At 32.6% G+C, this 21,605-nt stretch overlaps 2 protein-coding genes across 3 annotated transcripts; one reads left to right on the top strand and one right to left on the bottom strand.

Moving 5' to 3' along the window:
* Positions 1–479: 479 nt before the first annotated feature.
* Positions 480–10,095, bottom strand: LOC107856013 (RNA pseudouridine synthase 7). 2 transcript variants are annotated; one of them, XM_016701013.2, is made up of 12 exons: positions 9,911–10,095; positions 9,769–9,812; positions 9,553–9,630; positions 8,323–8,423; positions 8,025–8,112; positions 6,535–6,613; positions 6,327–6,409; positions 4,487–4,552; positions 4,307–4,363; positions 2,840–2,971; positions 2,173–2,408; positions 480–1,072 (listed from the first exon to the last, which is right to left on the bottom strand). In XM_016701013.2, exons 1-12 carry the CDS (start codon positions 10,002–10,004, stop codon positions 970–972), a joined length of 1,161 nt encoding a protein of 386 aa, XP_016556499.2. In that variant the 5' UTR covers positions 10,005–10,095; the 3' UTR covers positions 480–969. The 2 variants fall into 2 exon arrangements, with proteins under 2 accessions (XP_016556499.2, XP_047265522.1); XM_047409566.1 differs by lacking the exon at positions 480–1,072 and adding an exon at positions 1,355–1,585 and having other exon boundaries at positions 9,911–10,078.
* Positions 10,096–16,975: 6,880 nt separating this feature from the next.
* LOC107856006 (TPD1 protein homolog 1-like) lies at positions 16,976–21,410 on the top strand. The gene is made up of 4 exons (XM_016701005.2): positions 16,976–17,206; positions 17,947–18,137; positions 18,286–18,381; positions 20,558–21,410. Exons 2-4 carry the CDS (start codon positions 18,083–18,085, stop codon positions 20,893–20,895), a joined length of 489 nt encoding a protein of 162 aa, XP_016556491.1. The 5' UTR covers positions 16,976–17,206; positions 17,947–18,082; the 3' UTR covers positions 20,896–21,410.
* Positions 21,411–21,605: the final 195 nt, after the last annotated feature.

Below are 21,605 nucleotides of genomic sequence, written 5' to 3'. Positions count from 1 at the left end.
AAAAGCATAATTTGCCAATAAAAGAAAAAAGGAAAAGAGTTACAGCTAAGCTAATTCTACAACTAGGCTTAACTAAAGAGATTTTGATGGATGAGTGATGATTGAAAATGATACTGACAGCAGATCTTTTTCTTCCCTTCTAACCAATTCTCATCTAAATATGGACAAAATAGAATAACTCAAGGACTGAAAGGGACAGGATAACAACATCTGGGGGTCAAATTATAAATACCAAAGTAAACATTTAATTTAAATGGACGGAAATTCATAAAACAGAAAATTGTTCCAGGAGATGTTTATAACAAACTTCCATCATCTCCAGAACAACAAAACCACCATGAACCTCCACAAGCAGCAGTCATTTCAATTCATACAAGTTTACTTCACTATAGAATTAATTAGTCTCTTACATCTAATCAACTAACAAAAAGAAACTTCAAAAAGAGAACACAACCAAATGAAGCAATAGATGGATAAGATAAAAAAAAAAAATCAAGGATTATTACCAGATATTGCAATTTTGCAACAGGAAACTAGTTATTGATCAACTGCCGAATGTTCCATGCTGCAGTTTTACAAATAAAAAGGGTAGGTTCTCTGTACTCCAATAAATTAAGAAGGTGAAACAAAATCACCTCAGCCAAACAAAGACGAAGTCCATTAATTGCTCGAAAATTGCTGCAAACACTTGTTTATGAACCAGTTGAGCTCGAAAGGCATCTAACGCAAACCCCTCCCACAAATCCAAATTCAAAGCAGACCCTGCATCATAGGATGCCCAAAACACCATATGGGTACCTCCCCAACAACAGATTCGCAGAACTCCAGGAAACAGCATACCCGAAATTACCAGGAAACAGCGCATACATACATACAGCTGCACAACAATGAATGGAGCACAAGACACCAAGCACCAAGAGCCTAATAAAGTTCCTAAATCAGACATATAATGAATGTCGGAAGTGTGTATCAACTTAGAGAAGCCCAATCTGGATGTGGGCATTCATATATCCAGTCAGGTCCTGAATATTTTACACAATGCAGCCATAGACCCTCTTCATTCCCCTCATACCTGCATTTTGAAATAAAAAGGAGCATCAAACGAGACATGAGAAAGGCTTCCAAAACCAAGAACAAGCTCACAAGTTATACTTTTTCAACTGAAACCACCAGACTAATGTAGCCACAATTCACAATCTAGCCCTAAAAAACCCAAAACGTGGGGTGACCCATCAGCTAACTAACCATCTAGTCATAAAAGAAGACAAGATCTTAGATGAGCAAACAAAGAAGATTTGTGGAAAATATTCAGTAGATATAGAATAAAGAGCACTAGTAACTTTACACTCAGTACCAGTAAGCATGTCAGTTTTAATGACTTTCTGCTGCCAAGATGACCTTGAACCATTGAAACATAGCATATTTCACATTTCTGCCCACTTTTTCCCTAGCAAATAGTTGTATACTGATCTTGGTGGGCATTATAGTCATCTCGAATTCTCTTGCCCAACTTTTACTCTATTTTGAAAGCGGTTTGTTCTTGACCTTCGTGTTTAGGATAAGATGGCTTCTGATTGTTCTTTATCTAACATTGACAAAGGAAGAGCTGTTACCTTAAATTTGAGCATGTGGCTAGAAGCAGAGGGATTCATGGAAAGGGTACAGCAATGGTGTTGTTCCCTTAAGTGGAAAACAACCCAAATGTTGTGTTAGCCGAGAACTTAAAATTTCTTAAATCCAAACAAAAGGTAGAATATTAGTTGTTCGGGGAATACAAAAACAAGAAAGATCATTATTTTGGATGAGCTGATAGGTCCAAATTGCATAGAAGAAGAGAGCACTCATTTGGAAACAAATGGCTTAAGTAGCAAACCTGGATATAGCCAAGAAGGATGATGTATCTTGGCTGCCAGACATCAGAACGTATTTTATGGTTAGAAAAAATCAGAATGAACATACCCTCCAAATAACCCCTTCTAAAGCAAATTGTGTTGTTTCAATAGTACGAGGTCACCTTGAATCCAAATATAGTTAAGAGGACTAACAGGTTCACTTGCCAAAGTTTAAGGGTCACTATAGACCCTCGACCTGTATGGACAGTAACTCTTAAGGTTGACGATCCACTCGAGTATGGACCTGTCACGAATTATGCAATACAGAGACCATCCTTACCCTTTCGGACCAAGATTTGGACAATTTGTACACATAGGATCAATGCTGAAATCTTCATTGGAGTCATTTCCTGTGTCACTAATTCCATTTTCAAGAGAGATGGGCTGAGGGGAACATAATTTTGCTGCAGCTCTATCTGCACTCAATCCTTCAGCAGAGCGAATAGACACAAATTCAGACAGGTAGAGCATATCATTGGCTATGGGATGACCTGTATACTGTAGATGCACACGTATCTGTTGAAAAGCAAAATTCATCAGGTATAACAAGATAATTATCCTTAAAGAGATAATCTCCATTGCTCAAACCAACACAACACAAATTCCAGAAACCACATTCACTAGAAATGCCTCAACCAAAGAATATTACATAGAAGTGGCCATTAAAATGGAAGACATGAATCATTTGAAGATGCAATTTAACCAAAAAAATAAAAACTATTCTAATTATTGATCATGAAAAAGAACAGTTAAGTTTAAGAGCTGGAATGACAAACAGAGGTGTTATTCAAGCAAAAAGATTATTCAACTCAAAAAATTATATAATCAAGAGCAAAGAGATGTTCAACAACATGCAGAAAGGTTTCTCTTTGGACTAGTTCAGGGAAGAGTACGCATAAAAGGACATACATGATACGAGAAAATTGTCAAAAGCACATTTCAAATACCTGATGTGTCCTGCCAGTCACGGGTTCGCACAAAACAATGCTGTGCTTCCCATTGGTACTAATCCTTGTAAAATTGGTACAGGCAGCCTTCCCCTTCAGTGAAGCAGTACTATTTCCCTGGTCATCCCCCACCTACTAGTACAATTTGCCCAAGATTATTAGCAAGTAATAATATCGAACAAGAAACATAAAGCCGCATAACGAAGTCCATTCCCAAAGCCCAAAGCACAATCAAATGGTTGAAGAAACTCCCGCAGAAAATCAATACTATTCGGCAACACAATTACAAGACACAACAACAACAACAACAACAACAAACCCAGTATATTCCCACATAGTGGGAACAACACAATTACAAGAAAAAAATTGCTGCTTTACATCCAGCCCTGCATTGGATCTCCCCGAGTGGATATGTTGGGACATGATCATCCCACCCAATGAAAAAGGGCAAACACATTTCTCAGAAACTGAGCTGCTGCTAGTAGGAAAAATTGCAGAGGAAAAGATATTGCAAGATAAGAACATCAATTCACTTAGGCTCCAAAATGACTACAGAAACTTCAAATAGCAACAACGTACAGAAGCAAAAATAATTTCAGATGTCGGAACTAAATAACAATCCGTAAAAGCTAAGAGAAACATATGATGTGTGTTCATTTGGGGTAGAAACCTTCTCAGATTTTGTCTTCTAAAATGTTGTTCTGGTTTGAATTTTTAATTTTCCTCGACTTTGTGACATAAACTGGTGGAAAAGTGACATGTAAGAATAAGCATATTAGCCAGGTTAATATTGTGGATAAATATAATTCGAGTCTTTATCATTTAGTGATAGACTAATAATTCTGAATTTTAAGGATGGAAAATATAGGGGGCAAAACGAACCCGTTAAAAGTTTTCTGGGAACTAGCTCAGCTACTGGAAAATTTGCAGTCATTATGTTATGCTACTGCAACAAGAATGGGGAAGAGGCAGGGGAACAAATGTAACTTCTCTTTGTACGATTTCCATCAACAAAGTTGGAGCACCTAATCTCTATAAAGCAGACACAATCTTCTCTTTATAACTTTTTGGTACTAAAATCCTTCCATCCGCCTGCCCAATCTGTAGTCACCAAACAGGAAGTTGGGGCATCGGGAAGAGGCAGGGCGCAAACGTAACTTCTCTTTTAAGAATATCTGTTGCCATTTAGTTCTAAACATAGATACTGAATGAGAAAAAGTTTAAAATCATTAAGCCATATATGTGCAGCATTCAACCATTATCCAGCCGAAAAGAAAGCTTTGAGTCCTAAAGGAAGCCCCTTCCAGATTGTTAAATTGTATGTTTGTATGTTCCAACACAACAATGCAAGACATGCTCTATGCAGGAGTTAAATCTTATAAACAAGAGACAAAAGCTAAAAGAGCAAATTCATAAGAAAGAGTCACCAGGCACTAGTAATATGCACACTTCAAGGAAACATCTTACCTCAACTGTGCTCCTCCCTTCTCGAGCATTGTAATTGATATTAGCATTCACAATTTGCTAAGAAAGAAAAGAAGAACAAGTCAAAAAAGGCCATTTTCAGGGAGAGTTGGGGGGGGGGAGCTAGCAAAAGAGGAGTGAAGTGAATGGCGAGATGAACAGCCTGGCTTTTACAATGAATACCTGCTTATCCGGGAATACTCCAAGTACTCTCGCAATATACCGTTTCTGCACTTCTCCTGATTCTATCTGAAAAAAAAAGTGTGCTTAATGAGGCTTTAGAAACAGCTGGTTAGTTAATATTCAATAGAACGCGGACCAGCCTAGAGGAATCGAAGGATGGAATCAAGCAACATATTGGCTTACTGCATGAAAATATGGATTTCCGAGCCTGAAATACATTGGTTTAACTTTACTAGTTCTCAGAGTCCAATAGTTCTAGTAAGCCTTGAATGAGCCCCTCGAAAGCTTGATGCAAATAAACAATTTTTGTTCTACGTCTCCGAGCTATATATCCCCGTTTAATTCTGGTCATTGAACAAATGAAACTTTGACGAATAACTAATTGATTGCCTTTCTTTCAGTTATTCTTTTCCCCCTTCCTAGTCTATTAATAACAAAACGAATTTTTCCAATGTATAAAATCAAAATTCCAATGGCTTAGGCTACTCTAACCTTCCCGACCACGATTAAGATCAATTTAGCAGCAAACGAGAAAATCAATTGATACTCTTTAAAACAGAAAGAAAGAAGAAATTCGGAGCTACTCTACATTATGACTATGTTCTCGGAGCTGTAAGACATTTATCTGAATGAGTTTTTGCAACTGATCGCAAAATATGGAGGTCGTGAAATTATCACTGTCAAAATAACTGGAATTGGGTTAATTTTAACCTGAACAGGCTCTACACTTCTACTTGCAGAAGTGCAGTGAAGTTCCACAGCTGAGACAAATAACAAGAATAGGAGACAAAAATAAATTCAAGAAAGGCCACCAAAATTCCTACAAGTAACATAAAAGGTACTTCTCTCAAACAATGCACTTACACCTCATAAAGGGTCATATAAAGTTATGTGCAAAATGTTTGCATAGAACAAGAAACTTCTGACAAAGCTTAACTTAAACCCTATAACATACTGTATTTCCACTATTGGGAGTGATTCACTGGAATACCTTCAATGCCCCAGAAAATCACTAATAATTAATTTGAATAGCTTGAGAAGATTAGATAAAAAAAACAATCAAAAAAGAAGATAGAGAAAACATATCAATATCTTTTCCTCAGAAAAAAAAAACAGCTAACCTGTCTAAATCAAAAAGGCAGCTCAATGTCCTGCCCCTGCCCCAGACAAGTTAACAGATCAAATATCAACTCTATACATCAATTATACACCAGGTGTTTCATGTGCTCAGATATTGATGCAAAAATACCAAAATAATCTTTAAGAACATCTGTTGTAGAATTTTAGGAAGCAGACAATAGTCCCCATTAAGAAAAAACAACATCAATTGGAAGATATTCAACCTCTTATTTAAGAGAATTTTGGAAGGGCTGACAGTATCTATAATCAAGAATTAGATTAGTTCAAGAAGAGCATCCTGACACAGCTAGCAAAATTAAGAAATTTGAGTTGGGTTAGTGAGGTTACAAATGCCACACGCCAATGCAATATGCTGCCCCATTTATTAGAACTAGAAAAAAAAACCTTAATTTCATCTCCTGGAGTATAAAATATGATTGTAAAATCAAGCATTTAGTATGAGTATGTCACCTATCAGTGTCAAAATTTTTGAAAAGAACCATTTTTAACATCTCTTTAACAATAACTTGAGCACACAGCTGTTGGAGTCTTACTAAAGCAGGTTATATTTGGAGCCTATGGTCTCACACCGCCAACATGGACAAACAATAATGAGAAACATGTGTGATTAGCAGAAGCGATACACTCGAGATCCATCATTTTTATTATATCTGTCATTGTGCAGTTCATTGCAATATAATCATAAAAACAGAAAATGTACCTGTTGCCTGAAGAGGTCAGCCCTAGAAGCACTCCTTGCCAAAATAAGTAGTCCTGAGACCAAGCGATCTAGGCGATGAACCGCTTACATAAGAGTCAAGAAAATACAACAAATTGCTTAAATTTGATGAGATAAGGAAAAGTAATTGACGAAATAATGAACAGGACACAAAAGTATGCCTTGCTGCTGCTAGGGAAACAAAGGATACGAAATAAAGGTGCCAAGCCATACTCGGCCTGTAGTATACCAACGACCGTATTCTTGCGGTATTGGCCACATGGATGTACCTACAAATAAGAAGGGATTATACATATGAATGGTGACGCAAGGAAAATACAACAATTATAGGGCAAAAAATCATAGCGCTATCATCATACAAGAGTTACCATTCAATACAAACATGCAACAACACAACAACAACAACAACAAACCCAGTGTATTCCCCCAGCGTGGGGTCTGGGGAGGGTAAGATGTACGCAGTTCACACCGTTACCTCCGAAGAAGTAGAGAGATTCAATACAAACATGAATACTAGATAATTGAAAGGTTGTAACATGGTGAGAATCTATTTAACCTTCTGTACTCCAAAAGGAACAAATCACAAGCATGCAGTCAAGTGGTGAAAGTGAAATGTGATTGCAACGTGTAAACGGAGAATGGATAAGTGTCAACTCTGAAACACAAGTTACTAGGTCTTTGAAATATTGAAGCCAATAGAAGAACATTTCCACATGGACTCATGCACCTATATGTGAGAAGATGTTAAATTATTAACATGAATGGTGAAACAGGGAAACAATAGCAACTAGATGTGAAAATGATGTAATGCTAGTTCAAAGTTCAAACATGAGTTACGCGGCGAAGATATAAAATTATAAGAAGTTGTGGTATGCACAACTACCTCTTAAACTAGAACGTTCTCTATACCTTCTAAGAGCCAACAATTATAAGCAGGTGTTTGCGGCAGCACAATTAATAGTGGCTTCCAGGATCCAGATCCTTTAGTAACAGAAATTCACCTTTTTCCTTTTTCCTTGCTGATCAATATTAAGAAAAATAAGCAGTTCACCTTTTCTCCTAATTCTTAGTATCTTTTTGTGGGGGTCCAACATAGTAGATTTTATTATAGTCATCTTGATAAAAGAAGTTTCGAGTAATGCAAACAAGGGAAATACATAATAATTAGATAAAGAATCAGTGAATCAAATTGAAAAATGGAAATATAAAAAACGTGAGCACAGGTGCATGGTTATGCATTGTACATTATCTGAAATAGAAGAGCTTAACATGAGGTGAACCATTAATAACATGAACTTACCACTGTTCTTTACGTCAATATGGTAATATCGGATCTAAACTCAAAACTTCATCATAATTTATGTAAAAACTAATTCAAAAAGGAAAAAATAGACGGTCCATAAGCAACATCCACAGTATGCCAGCTAATTCTCCCACTTTAGTTTCAGGATTGATAGATTCGTAAGTGTGCTTGAGTAATGGCATGATGGATCTAGTGGTTGTACAATATAATCTGTCCACTCAAGCTGACCAGATTTATAGCATCACTGCATAAGTATTGGTTCTTTTTCAAAGTTCCAAAAGATCTCAAGTCTTAACTCTTAACATACTCCAAACAATCTTAGCATATCACTTTCTCAATAAACAAAGATACAAAAATTAGAATCATTATTAGCTTACAGGAACAGAAGCAGGCTTGCAAACTGTCAGCACATCTGGTTCTTCACATAGTATTTCGACATCCCACGACATCACTGGTGGTTCATGCCTACAGCCTTTTGTTAGTCATGTTCTCGTAATTGCATAACAAAACAGAATTAGAAAATACCAAAGCAGATGCTGAGTCTAAACTCCATCATTACCATGCGTTAAATCAAGAAAAATCAAAATCTATGAAAGGATTGAACACGGAAGAAACCAAGCAGGAGGCTATTGTCGATAAACAATTGTCTGAGGCCAGAACTAGAAAAATACAAACCTGTGCAGGAAATGGCTAATCTTTTGTGATGGCTGAACTACATATGAAACAGGGACCTTTTGTCCATCAACTTGTATACGTCCAGATCTAACAGCAGATTCCTTACATAAGTCAAAACCACCTAAATCAGCTATAACTCGAAGATACATTTACCACATAAAAAAGACTAAAAATGTACTCGACTAGCAGGGTAAGCTATAAATATAATGCTAATCATTCAGATAATTAGATTTCATATGATTTCTTATTAAAAAAAACTAATATCACAGGTCAGCCTGTTAATGTAACATATATCAAGTCAGTACATTAATTGCAACCATTCAAGTATGACAAGACACGTGCATATTCGACAACACATAAAGTAAATCAGAGAACAGACAGACGAAGTGCAACAATTTAGCACCAACATACGAAGCAATGACCAGGTCTCCCTTTAAAATCTTCAGAGAAGTGACCAAAAACTGTATTCCATAATAGTACAAACCAAAACCATCTAATTCAGCTATACACAGGACTCGAAGATGCATTAGCTACATAAAAATGATCAGGAAATGTTCTAGACAAGCAGGGTAAGCCATACATATATGCTATCATCACTCAGATAATTCATCTTCATATAATTTCCTATTAACTAATATCACAGTTCGGCCTACTTGCAATGTAACATACACCAAACCATTACGTCAATTGCAACCATTCAACTACTAGAAGACACATACATATTCGAAGACACGTAGAGTAAATCAGAATAAAGACGCACAAAGTGCAAGAATTTAGCACCAACATACAGAGTAATCACGAGGTCTCCCTTTAAATTCTTCAGAGAAGAGATCAACAACTGTCTTCCATAATAGTACAAGTCAAAACCATCTAATTCAGCTGCACACAGGACTCTGAAGACGCATTATCTACATACATAAAAATTAACCAAAATACGTTCCACAAGCACCTCTCTACTTCTTCGGAGGTAGCGGTATGGTCTGCGTACATCTTACCCTCCCCAGACCCCACTTTGTCGGAATACACTGGGTTTGTTGTTGTTGTGTTCCACAAGCAGCGTAAGCTATAAATATCACGCTATCACCACTCAGATAATTCTACTTCATATAATTTCTTACTCAAAAATACTAACATCACAAGTCAGCCTGCTGGAAATGTAACATATATATCAAATTGAAACACATAAAGTAAATACAGATACAGGAAATGCAACAATCAGCAGAAACATACATAGTAATCGCGCGGTCTCCCTTTAAACTCATCAGTGAAGAGATCAACGATCGTCTTCCCAGCCCATCGATCCTTCACCTGAAAAATAAAATCAATTTAAACCAAATTAGAAATCATAAAACCAATTTAATTAGGGTTTTGACAGAATTAATTAGTAAAATGACAAAATAAATCAGCGAGTAAGCGAGAGGAAAGTAGTAGTGGTAGTAGTAGTACATGAGAGATGAATTCGAAGTAGTAAGGCTTAACATATCGTATTCCTGCACAAGTTAAAACAGAAAAAGGTATAAAAGTTTGTTGCAGAGAAAACGACAGTAGAAAATACTGAAAAGGGGGAAAAAAAAAAAAAAAGGAGTACCGTTACGGTGGATGTAGTCATGGCGTTGGGGTGGGTTGGCGGGAGTTTGCCACACTATCTCCATATCCTCCTCTCGCTTTCTCTTCACGCTCATTTTTATTACTCCTCCTCTACTAACTACTAACCATGTATGTATTCGCTCTATTTCTTTTCCACCGTGGCTTGTTTGGTTTTGGTAAACGGTAAATCCAACTTTGTATTGGGATTTTCTTGTTTGATATACAAGTGGGTTTTTTTTGGGAGATAACAATTTTTCTGTGTCAAATTATTTATCGTTATTTTAAAAATTAATTATTTCAAATTATTTATTATTTAGAAGTTCAAGATAATTTTTTTTTATTTTATCATTTAATAGTAATTGCTCTTAAAATTTACAAATACCTAAATAGAGATTTATTTAAGAGAGATTATATCAAAAAGATGAATAAAATTAAAATAGTCAAAATTCTCTTGTAATTAATGCTTTTTTAAAGAAAAATATGTAATATATATATATATATATATATATATATATATATATATATGAGAAACAAATTTAGATGGAGAGAGCTTCTTTACCGGACTCATCGTTCGAGTAAGACGTAAAATTATTAGCTTGAGATAAATTTACAAATAGTATAATGTAATATTAATGGATGCTATAGGTAAAGTATTATTAAAAATGAGTAAAATATGATATAAGAATATATATTTCAAATTTTTAATTATTTTAGTGATATGTTAATGTTATTATCAAAGTACGTGTAAGTTGATTCGGATATTATTATTATCTCAAAAAAATAGTGAAATGTTAGTATAGAAAATCATTGTTGGAGTCAAGCTCCTAGAAATGGTAAAAATCATGTTGGAGTATCACCCCAAAAATAAAATCTGTAATATGTAAATTCAAATTTAATCGCATCATAATACGAATTCTATACGTTGGGTGAGAAATAAAAAAGAGAGAGAATTAATATTGTGTGGGATGAAATCTGCCTCTGGACACGTAACACGGTTAAGGAAGGCTACTCAGAAGCATGATACATCAACGAGAACAACGAATACGAAGAGTTTTTCTCTAGTTAACCACAACAAAGGCACCCTCTCATAAAGGATAAGTAAAAACTGCTCACTATCTTCGGTGACATTGCATAAGGGACAAATAGGAGACAAGAGTGTCAGATTCAGGGGTGGCTCAGAGCAAATTTGTGGCCTAAGGCCAAAATCGAATGAAGGCCTTTAATTTTTAAGAAAAAATAATTATGTTTATAAAGTCTAGTTTTAAAATTACATAATTGATTTTATGTAATAATTCTTTTTCAATTATAATATACTCAATACATTAATTTATTGAGATATGATACTCTGGACCAGATATATCAAACTCCTTCTAAATTTTTTTTATATAAAAAATTTATTTTTCTATAAATAATATTTAATATTTTTTAAAATCTGTTATCTATTATTATTTAAAAAAAATGAGGTCCCCAAAATTTGGGGGCCTAAGGCGACCGCCTTTTTTAATTTTCTTAAAAATGAAAGACCTCCATGCCTTTTAATTTTTTTAATCACTACGTTAGACTATTTGATTATAATATCATTATAGAGTATTAGGGTGCATTTGTTGTTTTTAAGATTAAGACGTCTAAATCTGAATGGATGTCTAAATTATTAAGATATTATTTTTAGATCCGAATACTTAATGATTAAGACTGTTTGTTTTTTTAACATCTGAATATATATAATTTATTTATCTATTTATAATAAATATGCAATTCAAATTTTAAAAGTAATAAAATCTTATATTATATGAAAAAATATTTAGATAAAGTATTAACTTAAATAACAAATATTATTTGAGTGATAATTAAAATATTAAAAATATAAATAAATAAATTATGTTAAATATAATCAGTGAACTATCAAAATTATTAAAAAAAGATATATCGATTAAAAATTATTGTGATAAGATGTAATCATAAAATGCATTACTACAACAGTGAGAGAGTTTTGAGGTGTAAGTTAGAATTACTAGAATAGTTCAATATTTTTAATAACAAAGCGAGAGAAAAACAAATAATTGTCAAATGAGAGAGGAAAATAAATAATTCAATACGTGAATTATTAGTATTATAATCCATTGCATTATAATTCATTTGATAATAAATTAAGTTATTTTAATTCATTTTACATGTATATATAGAGGAAAATAACAAAGTGAGAGATTTTTGAGGGAATATATTAGTTTTAGAAAGAGTCTGAACACATTAAGAGACAGATTTAAAAATAAACTTTTTTTCATATCTGACTAATTCAAAGAATTTCAAACATATTAAAAGGCAGATTTAAAAATAAAAAATGCACTTGATGAACTGGAGTCTGAACCATTCAGATTCAGACCTCCATTAAAAACAAATGACGCTTTAGTAATTATGTATAATAACCATAAATACGTAATCGTTTTAAATTCTTATTTTTTATGCTGGTTATTAGGAAACAGTTTATTCTTTACTACAATTAGTAAGGTCAACTGTGGCCTTCCTTAAATCTTTCTTGTTGGGGATTTTTCTTAATTATTATTAATAAAATTTATAAATGCATCGTGTCTGAGTGGTATTAATGTAAGAAAAAATAATTAAGGAGGTTATGGGTTATGCTATTACTCTAAAACAAATTTGATTTTTTAACGAGGCAAGTGATATAAATTACAACTTATACACCATCATCTTGGATATATATATATATATATATATATATATATATATACTATTTATTTATGCAATTTTTTAATTGTTATTAATTTTATAAGTTCTTAAATTGATTTTCTTAGAGCTCGTGTGGATACAATTTTAAATTATGATTTCAGATTAGGTTGATATAAATTAAAATTATGATTCGCGATTAGGTATGATTTCAAATTAGGTTGATATAAGTTAAATTAATGATTCGTGATTAGGTTGTTTACATTGATTTGATATAATTAAATTTGTAAGTGATTCAAAAACACACATTTTATTCAACCTTATTTTAGATTCGACTTATTAGTTATTCCATCTTAAGTGATGTGAAAAGAAATTATTATTTACGAACAAAACAGAGCAAAAAAGTGATGCAAAGAAATTTGAGTGAGCGAGTGCAATTGAGAGCTAGTCTAAGTTATTCAAGATGCCTATTTAACTAGCACTAACGACTTAACTATGGTGAAAATCAAGAGTAAAGAAAAACTTGGAGACCAAGTAAGAACTATGAGGAGCCAATCCATAACAATTATGGGAGACAACTATATAACTTTTGGCCTTGGCCAATCACAATTTGACAATAATGCCCTAAAGGACTATGGGATTTGCAGGTGCGCCACGCATCCCGTCGGTTGGAGGTGGTGCTAGCTAGCAACCTCGTGCCACTTAACTTGACATGGGTTCGTCTATGTTTTTAAGTATTCTGACAGAGTCTGTCTCATCTAGCTCTATCCGCTACACCGCTGAGAGGGCACTTTGTTGAACCTTTCCATGCCCGAAATGGTGGTTTTGATTTTTCGAAAGTGCCCCTCAGGACTATGCATCTACCGCGACTCTCTTGGCGGGTGTCACATGCCCTCAATTCTATTTTTTCCCATACATATGTAATTTTGATTTCTTAAGATGTAGGTTTTTTCTTATAAACATGAAAAACTCATAATTTATGAAAGTTATCAAAAGTTTTTCTTATACAATCTTATCAAATGAACAAACGTAGTTCATAAAGAATGTAGCAAAATGCCGTAAGATGTTGAATTAATAAATCATGTATCTTCAAATTTCTTTTATAAATAATTTTTTTTGATTATTTGTAATTACAAATGTTCAAGGGAAAATTTCAATCATGGTCACTAAACTTTGTAGTTATTACGCAAAAATTATTTTTCTTTCGTTCATTTCATCCAGAGCTATTTAACTTTGTGTCTATTACACAAAAGTCACTTTTCTTTTATTCATTACACAAAAGTCTCTTTACTTTACTCCGGCCATCACAAACGTCACTATGACTGAATTTTACAATGATTCCACCGAAAAAATGATGTGGCAACGTTAATTAGCTCTTAATTTTAATTTTTAAAAATATAATATATTACACATATCTTGATCTTTTTTTATATGCGCCCAACCCGATTTTCTTTATGAATTATATACGAAAGAATATCAATTTCTTAATAGATCAGGCTACCTAGTGAAGACTATTTTCATAAAAAAAAAAAAATGATTGATATTTTTATGAAATAAAGTTATACTTATATACTCTTAAAATCCTCTAAAGTTGAGACATGTGTTGATAAATTATTTTTTTTCTCTAATATTATGGCATGTAGTTGATGATTTTTTAAAAATTTGTGACATGTAGTTGATAATTTTTTTTTCATACATTCCTTTTCTTGTCACTTGGGTCTTTGCATTCGGTGTATCATAATAATATGATAAACTATTCTTTTTATTGAGTTTGTCTTTGTATTTTTAATTATTTGACTAATCGATTAGTTCTCTTAAAAGTTTTTATTATAATATTTAAATTCTGATAAATTATATATTGTTTAATTAATTTAGTTGATAAATATAAAAATTAGATATCCTATAATTTCTTTATCGATTAAAGTACTTATATTTTATAACTTTTATTAATAAAACTGTTAATATAACATTATTTGTACAAATTTTGACAATACTTATTCAATGACACAATTAACAAAATTTCTTTAGCATGTTTATTTATCTTCAAAGAATTAAAATAATTTTTTTAAAAGATAATATCATACATTTATTTCTATTTTATTTGTTTTGAAGAATTTATCTTGTTTATCACTCTTTTTCGATGCACCTTTTTGACAAATTAATGCAATATTATAAAATGTTTCATAAAAATATCAACCAAATTTTTTTTTTATGATAATAGTCTTCATTAGATAATCTAATCTATTAAGAAATTGATATTCTTTCACTAAATAATTCATAAGAAAAATTGGGTTATGCACATATAAAAATGGTCAAGATATGAAAAATATATTATATATTCACTTAAATTAAGATAAAGAACTAATTAATGTTGTCACATTATTTTTCTAATGAAATTATTGTAAAAGTCGATTATAGTGACTTTTGTGATGGTCGAAGTAAAGTTAAATGATTTCTGTATAATGAATGAAAGAAAAGTGACCTTTGTGTAATAGATACAAAGTTAAATGACCATGGATGAAATGAATGAAATGTGTTTCTATTTTATGCATTTTGAAGAATTTAGCTTGTTTATCACTTTTTTTTTTTCAATGCACTTTTTTGACAGATTAATGTAATATTATGAAATGTTTTATAAAAATATCAATCAATTTTTTTTTTTTTAATGAAAATAGTCTTCACTAGGTACCTACTCTATTGAGGAATTGATATTCTTCCGTTATATAATCCATAAGGAAAATCAGGTTGGGCATATATAAAAAAGGTCAAGATATGTGTAATATATTATACTATTAAATTAAAATTAAGAGCTAATTACGGTTGCCACATCATTTTTTCGATGAGATTATTATAAAATCCGGTCATAACGACTTTTATGATGACCGGAATAAAGTAAAGTGACTTTTGTGTAATAAATAAAAGAAATGTGACTTTTGTGTAATCGACACGGTTAAATGATGGATGAAATGAATAAAAGAAAAGTAATTTTTTCATAATAGATATAAAATTAAGTGATCATGAATGAAATTACCCCATCCTTAAACATGGTTCGAACAATCTCTTCACATTGACCATGCATCTGTTTTTGTAAAAAACAAAAATTATAAATCATTTTTTTTGTTGATAAAATATAAACTTATGAGTCAAATTATATATTTTTTTTAACAAAATAAAATTTAAATTTAAAATTTAAAATTTTATTTTTCTGTTGGAGAATTTAAGATCTGACGAAATCAAAATTTTGTGTCGATTTCAAATCCAAACTTCATATTGAAGGAATATTTCTTTTCAAGTGAACCTTACTTTACTTGAATTTAATTAACTGGTGGGATAATTATCAACTTTATTAGTAATAATGTATTAAAAGGATTGAACTAATTGTAGGCCTAAAAGAGGAAAAATTTGGTAGATTTTGGTTCGTCCTAACCACGGCTCATCTACCGCGTGGAAATTTCATTTGTTAAGCATGCTACAACAACGGCCATTTACTTCCATTTATCTCCTTTCCTATCCACAAACATTTCCCATTCCGTGGGGAAAAATCATAATAGCCCATTAATTTGATTTCAACTTTCATTTATCTCTTTTAATATATTTAAATTTAAATAAAATTAAATAAATAGATGTATATGTTCTATATGATATTTCATGTGATCAATTTAGATCCTATATGACGTCCTACATATATTATGCAAGTGTTTGGTCATAAATTTATTTATTTTTTCTAAAAAAAATATTTCACTTTAGTGAAAATAATTGTATTTGATCATGAAAATTATTTCACTTTTCTCACTCCTATTTAATCTCTAACAAAATTTCAAAATACAGATTAATTTTATATTCATGATCAAATATAACACCAACTCCATTTTTAGCTCCAACTCCAATTTTAATTTCAAAAAATTATTATTTGCATTGCCAAACAAAGCCTATGTCACATAATAAGACGGATATGTCTACTTGTTCTTTTATGTAAGTTTATTTAAGTGTCTACTTGTGATCATCTAAAATTGAAGGTTATAGATATACATCAAGGTCAAGTTAAAAAGCATGCATATCTGTTACTTTCCCCGTTTTCAAAAAGAACGATCTGTTTTAACTTGATAGGAAATTTTAAAAAATAAAAAATACTTTAAAATTTTTTATGTTGAATTAAAGTTATATGAAATGTATTAAAATACCTTTTAATCTTATGATCACAAAATAAAAAATAAAAAATAAAAATTAAAGTTTTACAAAAAATTTAAGTCAGTCATTTTTTTTAAAACTAAAAAAAGGAAAGATAGACCATGGTTTATCTATTATGCAAAAAAAAAAAAAAAAACAGATTGCATTCTTTTATTCATTCTTTCACTGGTAAATTCTCATACACACACACACACACACACACACACACACACACACACACACATTCATTCTCTCTATACACACAAATGCATGTATAACTTTCACACTCTACACAGTACTATACGCGTCTCTCTCTAAATCGCTCTTTAATTTCCACTCTCTCTGTCTGCAGTCTCTGCAGCAGCATCAGTGTGTGTGTGTGCGCCCAGCTTGCTAGCTCCATCAACAAAGTACCGTACATGTGTATGTGAATGATCATCCAAACAAGGTGATAAAAAATCTCTACACATTAATTCATTCATATGCATATACTCCTTTTTCTTTTGTGTTTCCACTCTTTTAGTATTTTCTGGCGTTGTTTGTCTCATTGAAGACTCACAGAAAAAAGAGCTTATTTTAGCTTTCACCTGCTTTTGCTTTTGCAAACTCTGCTGCTGCACATTTTTGTCTCTATTCATTCATCCGCCTTTTCCGCCTCTCGGTCTTCATCTTTGTATGTATAACTTTGATTTGATTCTACTTTCTCATTAATGGCTTTTGAACAAAAAAAAAATATTGGAAATAGCAAACTGTTTGATTCCAGTGGAGAAAATAGTAAACTGTCGGGAAAATTTCCTTTTCTGATGAGTTTGATAGGAGTTCGAGAATTTATTATAGCTTTCTATTTTCTCCTTTTGATAGCGGAAAGCAAATCACCGTCGATTTCCACATTTTTAGGCTACGTTTTTTGTGTTATTATTAAAGTATTCTCGTGAGTCTGCCTTTTTCATTCTATATAAGTCAACTGCTTAATAGGTCTTTGTTAGTTTCTCACTTTCTTCTTCTTCTTCTTCTTGTTATCGGCGCTTCTATTGATTTGATGTAATTTTGCATTTCTCAAAAAAAATATGTTATGCTACAGATATATATTTGCTTTATGTCAACTCTACTTTTTGTGTTTCAGAGTTTATCTAGTCATTTCATGCATCTCTCATATCACTTTGCCCTTTTTCTCTGTGTGATTTACAGTCAAAGACCGAGTAACAGCTGATTCAACAGTTCATTTTCAATCTCTCTGTAAAGTTTCGCCGTCAGCTGAACCAGCGAGTCAACTCAGTGAGTCGGAAACTTCATCATTCACTCGGAATCGAAGCATATAGCAGTAATGAGCTCAGAGTCATCCAGAAGATGTTTATGTATTATTGCATTGATTTTTTTAGGTATGTTTATGAGCACACGAGGATCTCCATTATTTATTTATTATTAGATACTATTAGATTAGCTAGCTTTTTTGAGCTACAATATTATGCACATTAAATATTGTAAACGGCTATAGCTTTAGATTTTCATTTATTTCGTTGATTTCAGGCAGACTTATTGATCCCAATTTTATGGCGGAAGCAAATTCAGCTGTTACTGGAAACACAAATTTTGGTGTTCATCGTAAGCTTCTTCATAATCAAGGTTAGTCCAAATTCCAAAAGACAAAAATGATTTGAATTTTTTATGTTTGCAGTATGAAATCCCCACTTTTTCTGCTTTAACGTACGTACGGGGTCCTTAGACAGCCCAGTAGTAGGCAGGCAGCCTTCTGTATGCTCAGGTTTACTGTACATTTTTTTGCTTTCTAGGTGGCGCACGTCAGTTCTTGTTTTCTCGTGTCTATTGGTCTTATACCTACATTACAATATATTTAGGAAAAGATTTTAATGGAGCCTTTGTTTTCGATGTTGCATTCGTATCTTATTCTCAATTACCCAAAAGTTGAGGAAAAGATTTTAATGGAGTGTTCATTTTTAACGCTGCCTTCGTGTCGGATTCTTCAAAAATCTAACCAGTTTTGAAGTTTTTGGAAAGTCCGACACGCACCCGCTAAGAAAAGTAGGAGCAATATTGGTTTAAACTAATTGAAAGGGCAAGATATTTGTCATAGCTACCCAAAACTTGAGGAAAAGATTCAAACAAGACTCTTCATTTTCAATGTTGCATCCGTGTGTCTGATTCTTCAAAAATACTAGTAGTTGTCCAAAAGTTGAGGAAAAGATTTTAATGGAGTGTTCATTTTTGACGCTGCCTCGGTGTCGGATTCTCCAAAAATCCAACAAGTTTTGGAAAATACTAGTAGTTGTCCAAAAGTTGAGGAAAAGATTTTAATGGAGTGTTTATTTTTGACGCTACCTCCGTGTCCGATTCTCCGAAAATCCAACAAGTTTTTTTGAGTTTTTGGAAAATCCGACACACACCCGTTGAAAAAAGTTCGAGCAACATTGGTTTAAACTAATTGGAAGGGCAATATATTTGTCATAGCTACCCAAACGTTGAGGAAAAGATTTAAATATACTCTTCATTTTTTATGTTATATCCGTATCGAATTCTCCAAAAATATAATTATTTTTCTTTTGGTAAATCCGACACTCCCCGTTGATTTTTTTGAAAGGTCAGGGCAACAAATGTTTAAACTAATTGAAAGGGCAAAAAGAAGAAGAGGACAAAGTATATAAATGCAAAGTTACTCGTTTGCCTTATTAGTTTCTGCTCTGGTAACATATATTGCTTTGCATGCAATTTTTACATAATCTGAGAAACTGCTACTGCTACTTCAGTATTTTTCTAATTTTCTGCTTAAAAGTCTATGTCTCGTGCCAGATATGTAATATCACTTTCCAAACGATTCTTTCTTGACTCAAAAAAGTTTAAATAATTTTATTCGGTTTGCATTTATTTCATCTAAACAGGGAAAAATAAAATGGGTAGCTAGCTAGTATTACCAATTGGTATGGTATTAAAAGAGTATTAGCAGCTCTTGTTTCTATCACTGCTCTATATATTTGCTCATAATGGTGTATTTGCTCTGTGCTTCACGTGCACACATTGCTGTCCATGCCATTAAAGATATTTTGTAAGGGAAAAATAATTCAAATACCTCAATTCCCTATAGCAGCAGTTCTGATTGTTACGTCCCTTTCTTTGGACGTTCAATCTCAATCAACATCACTAAAAGGCTTAATTTATCTTGACGGAATGACCTATGCTCCTTTAACAGGTTTAGGTTGTTTAATTATGTTCTAGGCCTCAATTAGTTAGATTACTGTTTTAATAGATAATATATCTATTTTTAACATTTCAGATTTTACATTTAAAAAGACATACATGTAGATATCTTCTAAATGATCCTAAAATTTACTTATAATGATGGTGTGTAAAACTTGAACTCTAGCTCGATTGGTAGAATGTATAAAAATAAGAGCGAATAAAATGTATTAATGATATCGATATTGGTTATTTAAGTCAAAATTATTTCTTATCCGTTGCTTAGATTTGGTATATCTTTCTTTGACCATGCTTATTAATATATAAATAATCATTATATTACTATTATCATAATTTTATTAATTATACATGAACTCAAAATCCTACCAAACAAATAAATAATATCATAGAATAATACATATACTGAATTCTCTTGTACATTTCCTCTTTTACAAGTATAAGTACTCATTTATTTCACCGATTAATGCTCAAGTTCCTATTGATGTGGAAAGGGGAAACAATAAAGCAACTAGTTAGAAAAGGACAAAGAATAGGTCTGCTATAGTTGTTTTACTAGTTTGTCATTATGTGGAATTGGCTTTTGGTGCAGGGAATGAAGTGGAAACAAACCGGATATGGGGTGACAAGTGTTCAAAATCAGATATAGTTATAAATCAAGGACCCACAGCACCTCTACCAAGTGGAATACCCACTTACACAGTGGAGATCATGAACGTCTGTGTTACGGGCTGTGACATCTCCAGTATTCATCTGAAATGTGGCTGGTTCAGCTCTGCTCGCCTTATTAATCCTCGCATTTTCAAGCGTCTACGTTTTGATGATTGTCTGGTCAATGATGGAAAGCCTCTTATTAATGGCCATACTATATCCTTCCAGTATGCCAATACTTATCCATACCCACTCACTGTTTCCTCCGTTATCTGCTGATACTTACTATACCTGCTGCTTCTAATATACACTCTTTCATAACACTGATTTAACAGAGCTGTGATAGTCTTTAGGGGGATTCCTATGCTCTCTTTTTTCTTGGGCTTTAGAAGATTGCGAACCACCACTTGGAAGGACATGTGGCACTGCAGACTAATAGGGGAGAAGTATGAAAATATTGTTCCTAATACTATAGGACATCTTGTTTTGGGATAGGTTGTTGACATTTTGTGCATATCAGAATGACTAACTGAGGAAAGCATAGAGCAGCTTTAGTTTTTGGGTAATGAATGTAAAGCATGCAATTTATGTGAGTATCTCTCTTTATTTGAAGCAGCGCGCCTGCGCAGAAAGAATGCTTCGAAATTTCACTTCATTTTGTTTGACAACTACACTTGGGAGTACACCATTTATTTTCAATGTTTCGCTCGTATTCTTTGATAACAATATCCAAGGTATAGGATTAAGACAGTCGATTAAATCAACAAGGCTTAAACTTACACACGTTGCTCCTCTGTTTTGATATGTCCACTTATTCACTGTTATTGATCTTGACATTTCGGAAGTTACAACTCTATAGACTTGGATAAGTCTCACTTTCAAAGAAAACACCATCCTCCAACTCGACTGGGCAAATTAATCAAGGGTGACAAAAAAATTTTAAAATTAAAAAAGAGTAGCACAAATCTTAAATATTGAGTAGAGGTGAT

This window comes from Capsicum annuum, chromosome 3, assembly GCF_002878395.1.
Source record: "Capsicum annuum cultivar UCD-10X-F1 chromosome 3, UCD10Xv1.1, whole genome shotgun sequence".
NCBI classification, from domain to species: domain Eukaryota; kingdom Viridiplantae; phylum Streptophyta; class Magnoliopsida; order Solanales; family Solanaceae; genus Capsicum; species Capsicum annuum.
The sequence above is the reverse complement of the archived record's forward strand: the minus strand, read 5'-3'. Positions and strand labels throughout refer to the sequence as shown.